The sequence below is a fragment of the Archocentrus centrarchus genome, chromosome 22 (assembly GCF_007364275.1).
Source record: "Archocentrus centrarchus isolate MPI-CPG fArcCen1 chromosome 22, fArcCen1, whole genome shotgun sequence".
Classification (NCBI taxonomy): Eukaryota; Metazoa; Chordata; class Actinopteri; order Cichliformes; family Cichlidae; genus Archocentrus; species Archocentrus centrarchus.
The window spans coordinates 1789772-1800172 of record NC_044367.1 but is presented as its reverse complement, the minus strand read 5'-3'; the positions used below and the strand labels follow the sequence as shown (position 1 = coordinate 1800172).

Sequence of the window (10401 nt, the reverse complement as noted above, 5' to 3'; positions counted from 1 at the left end):
ACCTGATAATAAAGGTTGGAATGAGACCACTGTCTCTTCACTCTAATCTTTCCATTTAAGGTGAAATCACATTCAACATTAGTCTACATATTACATCGTAATACTATGCAAGGTTTAGTACTGAAATTTGGTTAAACATATGGTTAACATAAAAGATTAATATGTATCTAAATTTTCCTATCATGTCCCCACATCATTTGATCACACTAAAAAAACAAAGGAGGGGGAGATGGGCCTGTTTGATGTCTGGAGGGGTCTCCATATTAAAGAAAGAGAATTTACCCATTTCTCTTCTACCCACAAAGTCCACTCCAGGATTGACCTGTTTCTGATGAACACCATTGATAGATCTAAAGTGAAGGAATGCTTAATTGGAACATCTGATATTTCAGACCACAATATTATCTATTTGTCCATCTGTCTGACTAGTAGGCCTAAAACAACATTATGGCGCTTAAATATAGGTATTCTTAATAATGAATCCACAACAAAGGAGATTAGAAAAGAAATAACGGAATGTGTAAAAGACAATAATAATGGGCAGGTAAATCCCACCTTAGTCTGGGACACGGTCAAGGCAGTAATGAGAGGGAGACTAATTTCTAGAACTGCTTACCTTAAAAAAATAAAGAGGTTAAAATACGATGAACTGGAAAAAACATTGAGGAACTTAGAACTAAAACAGCAAATGACTAACAATGGAGAATTTTTAGAACAAATAACAAAAACTAAAAACAAAATAAACGATATGATACTCGAGGAACTTGAGGAAAAATTAAGATTTTGCAAACAAACATTCTACGAATCAGGCCCAAAAGCTACCCGGATCTTAGCCAGACAACTTCGTAAACACCATTTGAAGCATTCGATTACCAAAATTAGAGAACCCTCTGATGGTAATTTAACCTATGACATGGATAAAATACATAAGACCTTTGAAAATTATTTTAAAACACTATATTCTGCCCCAAGATCAGTTAACATAACTGATATTGATAATTATTTGGCATCTTTGGATCTACCTTCACTAGGTCTAACCCAAAACAAAACTCTAACTGCCCCCATCACACAGGAAGAATTAGATACAGTTATTGGACATTTGAAAAGTAGTAAGTGCCCAGGTAGCGATGGGTTCCCAAATGAATGGTACAAGACGTTCAGGAAGGAGCTATCTCCTGTCCTGCTTGAATCTTTGAACTGGACATTGAGCAGAGCTGAGACCCCACCATCTTGGAGAGAGGCTGTAATATCGGTCCTCCCTAAAGAAGGGAAAAATGTTGAATACTGCGAATCATATCGCCCAATCTCAATTCTGAATGTCGACTATAAAATTTTTACATCAATAATTTCTCGGAGAATGGAGTATTATTTGTTAGACCTAATACATGAAGACCAGACGGGATTCATCAAAGGCCGACAAACCCATGACAGCATAAGACGAACATTGCATATACTAGACCAAGCTAAAAAGCAGGGCCTCAGTGCCGCATTAATTAGTTTAGATGCAGAAAAAGCCTTTGATAGGGTCAACTGGACTTTTCTATATAAGGTACTAGAGCGCCTGGGCTTTAATAACCAATTTATTAGGTGCTTGCGATCACTTTATGATGAACCACGGGCCAGGGTAAAAATCAATGGGCACCTAACAAACAGCTTCCAACTACACAGAGGAACCCGTCAGGGATGTTGTCTAAGCCCATCGCTTTTTGCAATATTCATTGAACCCTTGGCACAGGCCATTAGAGAGGATGATGGGATAAAGGGAGTTAGTTTTGCAAATATAGAACACAAGATTGCCCTCTTTGCAGATGATGTAATCACATACCCCACAGTGCCCCGCGCTGCACTCGGCCTCTCTGACCACGACATGATCCACCTGATCCCCGCGTACAGACAGAGGCTGAAGCTCTCAAAACCTGTGGTGAGGACAACAAAGCAGTGGACCCGTGAGGCTGTGGAGGAGCTCCGCACATGCTTCGAAACTACAGACTGGGACTCAATGAGGGCTGCCTGTGACAGTCTGGATGACTACACGGACACTGTAACCTCGTATATCCACTTCTGCGAGGACAGCATTGTGCCATCACGCACCAGGGTGTGTTATAACAGTGACAAACCCTGGTTTACTCCCAAACTGAAGCAGCTGTGGATAGAGAAGAGGGAGGCTTTTAAAAGTGGGGACAAAGACTGCTACAAAGAGGCCAAGTACAGGTTTAGCAAGGAAGTGGCCACTGCTAGATCACATCACTCTGAGAATATACAGCAGCAGATCTCAGAGAACGACGCGGCCTCTGTATGGAAAGGTTTTAGGCAGATTACCAACTACAAGCCTAAAACCCCCCACTCCACAGACGACCTACAAACTGCAAATAGACTGAACGAGTTCTATTGTCGTTTTGATGGTCAGTTCAGCAGCCTTCACACCTCCACCAGTCCCAACTACAATACAGCCAACACAAATATTCACCCCCCAACCTCCCCCACTCCCCACACCTCAGAGAAGCCCACATCATCAAGGACTCCCACCCCAGAGTCCCCCTCCTCCCCCACCCCCACAGTCTTTTGTATTCAGGAGGACCAGGTGCTAAAGCAGTTCAGGAGTGTCAAAGCTCGCAAAGCTCCAGGTCCAGATGGTGTCTCACCTGCCACACTGAGACACTGTGCTAACGAGCTTGCCCCATTGTTCACGAACATCTTCAACTCCTCACTGGAGGCTTGCCACGTGCCTGTCTGCTTTAAAACCGCTACCATTGTTCCTGTCCCCAAGAAGCCAAGGATCACTGGACTAAATGACTACAGACCTGTGGCACTGACTTCTGTGGTCATGAAGTCATTTGAGCGTCTGGTGCTGTCCCACCTCAAGTCCCTCACAGCCCCCCTTCTGGACCCCCTGCAGTTTGCCTACAGAGCCAACAGGTCTGTGGACGACGCCATCAACCTGACTCTGCACTTCATCCTACAGCATCTGGACTCCCAGGGAACCTACGCCAGGATCCTGTTTGTGGACTTCAGCTCTGCCTTCAACACCATCATCCCTGATCTCCTCCAAGACAAGCTGTCCCAGATGAACGTGCCAGATCCCATCTGCAGGTGGATCATTGACTTCCTGATGAACAGGAAGCAGCACGTGAGGCTGGGGAAGAGTGTCTCGGACTCCCGGACCATCAGCACTGGCACTCCTCAGGGCTGTGTCCTCTCTCCTCTGCTCTTCTCCCTGTATACCAACTGCTGCACCTCTGACCACCAGTCTGTCAAGCTTATTAAGTTTGCAGATGACATGACTCTCATCGGACTCATCTCAGACGGGGACGAGTCGGCCTACAGGATGGAGGTCAAACGTCTGGTGTCCTGGTGCAGCCACAATAACCTGGTACTGAACGCCCAGAAGACAGTGGAGATTATAGTGGACTTTAGGAAGCACACAGCCCCTCTACCCTCCATCATCCTGACTGACACCCCCATCACCACAGTGGACTCTTTTCGCTTCCTGGGAACTACCATCACCCAGGACCTCAAGTGGGAGCCCACCATCACCTCTGTTGTCAAAAAGGCCCAGCAGAGGATGTACTTCCTGCGGCAGTTGAAGAAATTCAACTTGCCAGCAAGGACCATGGTGCAGTTCTATACTGCCATCATTGAGTCCATCCTCACCTCCTCCATCACTGTGTGGTACGCTGGAGCCACCACTAGGGACAAACAGAGACTACAGCGCGTTGTGCACTCTGCTGAGAAGGTGATTGGCTGTAACCTCCCATCTCTCCAGGACCTGTACACCTCCAGGACACTGGGGCGTGCAGGTCGGATCACAGCCGACCACTCTCACCCTGGGCACAGACTCTTTGACCCTCTCCCCTCAGGCAGGAGGCTACGGTCCATACGGACCAGAACCTCCCGCCATAAGAACAGTTTCTTCCCCTCTGCTGTTGGACTCATGAACAATTACCCTAAGACTGTTACCACCACCCTCCACAAACGCTGATGACCCTATGTCTATGCACCTGTCTGACTGCACTGATGTACATATTAGTGGAATATAGTCTACATTTTTTTATCTTTTAATAAGTCTCTGCACTGTATATTTTGTAATTTTGTAATATTGTGTTATAGTCATAGCTCTAATATCTCTGTATATTTGCAATTTGTATACTTGTATATTGTCTTATAGTTTTTATACTTATTTGTTTTTTTTCTGTAAGCACGAAGTACCGCAGCAATTTCCTAATGCTGTGAACCTGTTCACCCATATGGCAATAAAACCTTCTGATTCTGATTCTGATTCTGATTCTGATACCTCCAAAATCCAGATACAACGCTCCCCAGAGTTATGTCAGCATTAACTGAGTTTGGTCAACTGTCGGGCTACAGTCTAAACATCACAAAAACACAGGTTCTGACAATTAACTACTCACCTAGTAAATTTATAAGAAAGACATATGGACTTAGGTGGGATGCCAAAAAGCTAAAATATTTAGGAGTATTCATTTCTCGAGACTTGGATGAGTTATTTAGTTTGAACTTTGATAATCTTACTGAAAACATACAAAAAGATTTGACAGCCTGGGCAAGGTTATTGTTGGACTTCACAGCTAGAATGGAAATAGTGAGGATGAATCTACTTCCTCGATTTTTATATCTTTTCATGTCATTGCCTACTAGAATATCTAGCGCACAGTTTCATGCCTGGGACAGATTGATCTCCAGATTTATTTGGTCCGGGACCAGACCAAGAGTAAAATTTAAAACACTCCAAATTAATAGGGACCAGGGGGGTCTGGCTCTTCCAAATTTGAGAGAATACTATTACGCATCTCAGATGAGATTCATGGTCTGCTGGTGCTCCTTGGAAATGGAGACTAGATGGAAACAGATTGAACTTAGCCAGGGTGGGGTCCAACCTCAAACACGTCTGGGAGGTAAAATAGTTACAGACAAAAATGGGAATGGTATAGTTGAAGATACGTTGTTAATCTGGAAAGAAGTGGTTGATAGGTACAGATTGGCAGATGTCACTGGACTTCTGATGTGGCCCTCCTGTAATTCAAATTTCCGACCAGGAGAATTAGATTCTTCTTTTTTAGATTGGAAAGATAGAGGGCTTGTGGCTTTGTGCCAGTTTGTAGAAGGTAACACTTTTAAAACATTTGAGCAACTGAAAAGGGATTACAACCTTGAGAATAGAGATTTATTTAAATATTTCCGGGTCAGGCACTTTTACAATACAAAAATTATAAAGGTGTTCCTCCAGAAGGTAATACTATTGTGAACATTTTTGCAAATGCTTATACGCACCTCCCATGCAAAACTGTTTCCAAACTATATAAGGGGTTGCAGAAACATAATGGAAATAACACCTTGAATATTAAGTCTAAATGGGAAAGGGAATTGGGAGTAAAAATTACAGAGGATGCTTGGCTTTCTATGTGTGTGGCACAACAGACGTCTACCAGTTCTAAAAGATGGAGGGAATTTGGATGGAAGTGTTTAATTAGATACTTTATTACACCGCAAATTACTAGTAGATATAGAGGGGAAGAACAGCAATGTTGGAGACAATGTGGATATCGGAACGCCAATCATTCTCATGTATTTTGGTCCTGCCCAAAGTTGGCAGCTTACTGGGATGGAATCTGTCAGACTACTGGGATAATTTTGGGGTATGTCATCCCCAAAGATCCTAGAATTTTTCTGTTGGGGCTGATATCTGGAGAATTGTTTCAAAAAGAGGATGAGTACCTTTTTAAAATTCTATCAATTGCTAGCAAAAAAGCAATTACACGATCTTGGCTAAAGAAACTCCCCCCCCAGCTGGACCACTGGAGGGACGTCGTGGAGGAGATTCATTCTATGGAAAAACTGACATTTCTTTTACGTATGAAAGGACATTCTTACAATAAACGTTGGTCTAAATGGTTAACATACAAGAGCAAGGAAGCATAACTAGGTGTAATATCTTGTAATGTATATATATACTTAACTAAGAATCAGTGCCCCAAGTTCAGTGTGTGTTGTATGTTTTATTGTAATGAAAAATGTTAAATAAAGAGTATAAAAAAAAACACAAAAAAAAAACAAAGGAGGGCTGATGATCCCTCCTGAGGGCGCAGTAAAGGTGATCAGCTGAGCGTTTTATATGCCAGTCAGCATCAGGGCAAACTGAGAAAGAGTCCTTGATTTCTTTCTTGTGATTTGGTGCAATACCAGTAAAGACTGACTGATGTAATCATAATAATATTTCTACATTTAATTTATAAAGAATTTTACAAAAGTTGGAAATAGCTCTTTTTTTGTTTTACCTTTTTTAACCCTATCAATTTTATTGTATGCAATAAAACATGGAGCTATAATTTTACTATAGTTTCATGAAGTGTCTGCTGCAGTCTGATTTTAATTTGCAAACTTTGTTCATTTTTTTCTTAAAGATTGCCATTGATAATACCTAAAAAACGAACAGCTTTTAATCAATTTAACAAACCTGCAAATATTATTTCTGCATGTCAGGATCTGATTATTATAGACCTCTATTTATTTATCCATCCATCTATAGCACAGTAACAGTGTTGTAAACACTCAGAAGCAGAAAATGCAGGTTTGATGCCTGTACCCTAAACATACATGAAGTATTTAACATTTATGATTATCAGAGAAAGTTATTATTATTTTTGGTGCCTATCAGTTTTCCAATGTGTTTTAATGAATGTGTGAAAAAGACACATTAACATAAAGAACTATATAGATAATATATAATATATATATATTATATAATAATATATATAATTTGTTTTCTTTAAGGATTTTGATATGTACTGTAGGATCAGTGGAGGCCCACCAACTGCCCTGGGGCCCCTCAGGAGCTTGATCCAGCCATGATGAAGACTGTGGGTGAGGAGATGCTGGAAACAGACTGGAGTGGAATGGAATGTTCACAAGTGATGTTACCATGTAACCACTCTGCAACATTCTATAGAATTCTCAACTGCAAGAGATTCACTTCACCTATGAAATTCAGCCTGTGAAGACGTACTCTCCAGAGCTCGAGGCTTTCCAAGCAGTTTTGTAAAAACATTTAACAGTATAGACCAGAAGAACCTCTGAACATCATTGGTAAGTACTTATATAGGCAGTTTTAAGGTAATTTAGGTTTATACAGTGGAATTCTTCATCCACAATTTGAGTTTCTACATAAATATTTTCTCTAAATCTTGTCGTTGGCTGTTGAACACAACCCTTGAACACAAACTGTCAAAAGTTCAGTTTGAATTGTTGAGATGTTGTGTGATAGAGCAGTGAATGAAGTCATTTGCAGTTACCAAACGATAGATGTCAGTATTTGTATTAATGTTGTGAACTGGTTTAGCTAAAGCTGAACTAAAAAGAAAGGAATTTTTTGAATCAAATCAAAATACAGATACTAACAGGTACCTTGTTAGTATTATTAAAGTAATAAAGATTATATATATAAAAAAGAGGGGTGACTATGTATGTCTAAAACAACTGAATTGAACATACATATATGTAAAAAACAAACTGAAAACAAATCACTATATTATGTATACCTGGGTAACGGCATGTGTCACAGTGCATTATACTTGACTCTGATTGTGTTACAAAGTACAGGTAAGAACTAAAGCTTGGTTTCAGTTCATTCATAAATACAACACTTTTACAGGTATTTTACTTCTTTATAGAAAGTTAAATACTCAAAAGTTTTTGCTTAATACTCTAAAACTAACTGATTTAACTGGTAAGTTGTAGCTTGTTCCCACAAAATACTTGGCCGTAGTTTAACTCTGTAGGACGTTTAAGATGTTGGTCCCATTCTAATAGGACCAAAACCTCCTATGAATGCGTGCCACAGGATCTCAGACAGTTTGTCATTCTTTTGTTCAGACACACAGCACATCATCGAGATGAAATCTTTAAGACAAGAGCTCGACAGTGCCATTGATGAACTGGAGTTGGAAGAGATGAATTTTATGCTCGAGAGTCTCATAAATGACCTGTGTGGTGAAACAGCTGATCCTTCACCTCCACCTGCTTTGCCTGCTGTGCCACCCGCCTCCCCTCAGCCAGCTGCAGAGAGTCCTCCTGCAATTGTGCAACAATTTCCCCCAGTGACTGCTCCCCCCACCACAGTGCCAGCTCACCTCTATAGTCAACCAGTGACAGGTAGCCAGGAACAGGTAAGACCTGCAGAGGTGGTGACCAGTGTCATTAGACTTTTATTGATAAAGGTACTTAAAACTGTTGGATGCTTCAGGCCGAAGGAAAAATGTCTGCTGTCCCCTTCCTTGTATTTTAGCCGTGTATAACTGTGGTGTGACTCTTTGCTGATCAGTAAATGTAATCACTGCCACTGAGTCATAATTCAAAAGTAATAATTGAGGAGAGCAAAGTGAAGCTGTCAAGAACAATAAAAACTATGGATGAATCTAGTTTCATGAAGATGTTCTCCTCCCATTGATCACTGTGCTCTGTGTTGTTCATGTAATCTTCTCTGAATCTGGTGATGATTAGATTACCAAGGGTTCAGTCTCTCTACACATACTGAATGTTTCTATGGTGCTCATCATGTGGTCTTTGAAAGGCTGTACTAAGTGTCAGTATTACGGATTTTGAACTTTCTCCATCCCTCCACAGAACCTGCTCTATCATTGGCCTGTGAGCAGCATTCCCATAGCAGCCACTGCTCCTCCTGCTGCTCCTGTTCTCCCTGCTGCTCCTTCTCTCCCTGCTGCTGCTCCTGCAAACCCAGTAAGCTCCTGTTCTCCCTCATATTACTGACCTTTATGAGCCTCAGCAGAAACATTCAGGCACATTGTGATTATTCACCTGCATATTTCAGCCCCCAAGATGTGTTTTCATCTCACAGATGTCACATGTTCACATTCAGTGTTTACATCTAAAAGAGGGGGTAAATACTGCCATCTGGCGGATTGATGATTCTGTTGCATCTTGTGTGATCACCTGTTCTGTGGTTTTAATGTTTCCAGAATAACAACATACTGCAGATTCCAGACAGCATGTTGCCATACCTGCGTCCTGTCAGTGTATTGTAAGTAAAAGACGCAAACACATATAATTGAACACAGCTGCTGAACATCTGTTATCTCATACCCGTCTCTCTGTGTCTGTATAGGAACGGTGTGTTGGTGTGCGACTTCATTCCACCCTGTCCTGCAGTCAACACACCCACTCCAAAGTAAGTTTGCTCTGCTGCTTTTAGACTTTATTGAGTGGGACTGGATCACGATCTGCAGCTGTCATTTATCTGCAGATGCCTGCATGAATGTATTCAGCCTTCTTTGATGGAGCTTTGATTCAGCTATACAGCTTCACTCGTGTTTTTAAAATCCTTTCCTCAGAGTTGTACACAGTGTTAACATGTGCTCTTACTCTGTGTTACTCCTATAGAAAGAGGAAGCGTCAGGACGAGCAGGAAGAGCAGCACATCAAGAAGCCACCAAACGCATTCATGATTTTTCTGAAGGAGCAGAGGGCAAAGGTTAAAGCAGAAATGGACATCAGTGGGAATGCCACCCTTAATGCAGTCATGGGAGAGAGGGTAAGTGCATGCATCTGTTAATGTTTTATGCTCATGTTTGTGCCTGTGTACCAGCTGTCCTGTAGTTGTGTGTAGTAGCAGTGTGGACGCTGACAGTGTGTTCTTCTGTCCACAGTGGAAATCGCTGTCGTGGGACCAGCAGGCAAAGTATTATGAGCAGGCTGATCAAGAGAGGAGGCTCCATGCCCAGAAATACCCAAACTGGTCTGCCAAATCTAACTACGTAAGTCCAAAGTGAAAACATACAAGTCCTAAATGTCCACATCACTGCACTGAAGCTGATGAAACACTGTCACTGCACAACTTGTATCAGCTCATGAAAAGTCTAATGTGTTTGTTTTCAGGGCAAAAAGAGGAGAGGAAGGCGCAGCTCCACCTGCAGCTCAGGTAAGAGGAGATTTCTGGGAATCACAGTGACTTTTTCATGGGAAACGCCATGACAAAACAACTTCCTCCAAAACAAATCCAACTGACATACAGAACCTCCTCATATCCTGAAGAACTGACCTCGTTCTGATTTCATATCAATTTATTCAATTTATCCATTAAATGTTGCTCACTGCGGGTTTAAGAATCAACATCTTGTCTTGAAGGTGGTTTTAAAAGTCTCAGAAGACTCACTGCATTCTTGTTTGTGTTGCAGTGTCTGCATCTGAACCGGGAGCCATTCGACCCCTTTAAACCATTGCCACTGCAGTGCTGTCACTTCTGTCTGATCCCTTAGTCTGCTTGATGTATAATTTTCTGCTGCTCCTGCTCTCCCTGCTGCTCCTGCCCATTATTTCCCCCCTCAGACCCCTGCAGACCTGTCCCCATTTACCTCTATCCACTTCTATCCT

The 10401-nt window shown here is 41.8% G+C and overlaps 1 protein-coding gene across 1 annotated transcript; it reads left to right on the top strand.

The window, feature by feature from the left end:
• The first annotated feature begins 8631 nt into the window (after positions 1 to 8631).
• On the top strand, positions 8632 to 10401 carry LOC115773067 (transcription factor 7-like 1-B). The gene is made up of 7 exons (XM_030719574.1): positions 8632 to 8751; positions 8991 to 9052; positions 9137 to 9199; positions 9412 to 9562; positions 9678 to 9785; positions 9907 to 9949; positions 10206 to 10401. The coding sequence occupies exons 2-7, from the start codon at positions 9021 to 9023 to the stop codon at positions 10241 to 10243; spliced, it is 435 nt and encodes a 144-aa protein (XP_030575434.1). The 5' UTR covers positions 8632 to 8751; positions 8991 to 9020; the 3' UTR covers positions 10244 to 10401.

What these genes read in the sequence shown, in the direction of transcription:
- LOC115773067 (XM_030719574.1), top strand. Translation starts at nt 9,021, where the DNA reads ATGTTGCCATACCTGCGTCCTGTCAGTGTATT. An exon ending in GGTCTGCCAAATCTAACTAC is followed by an intron (nt 9,786 to 9,906) that starts GTAAGTCCAAAG and finishes GTTTGTTTTCAG; the next exon opens with GGCAAAAAGAGGAGAGGAAG. An exon ending in CAGCTCCACCTGCAGCTCAG is followed by an intron (nt 9,950 to 10,205) that starts GTAAGAGGAGAT and finishes TTTGTGTTGCAG; the next exon opens with TGTCTGCATCTGAACCGGGA.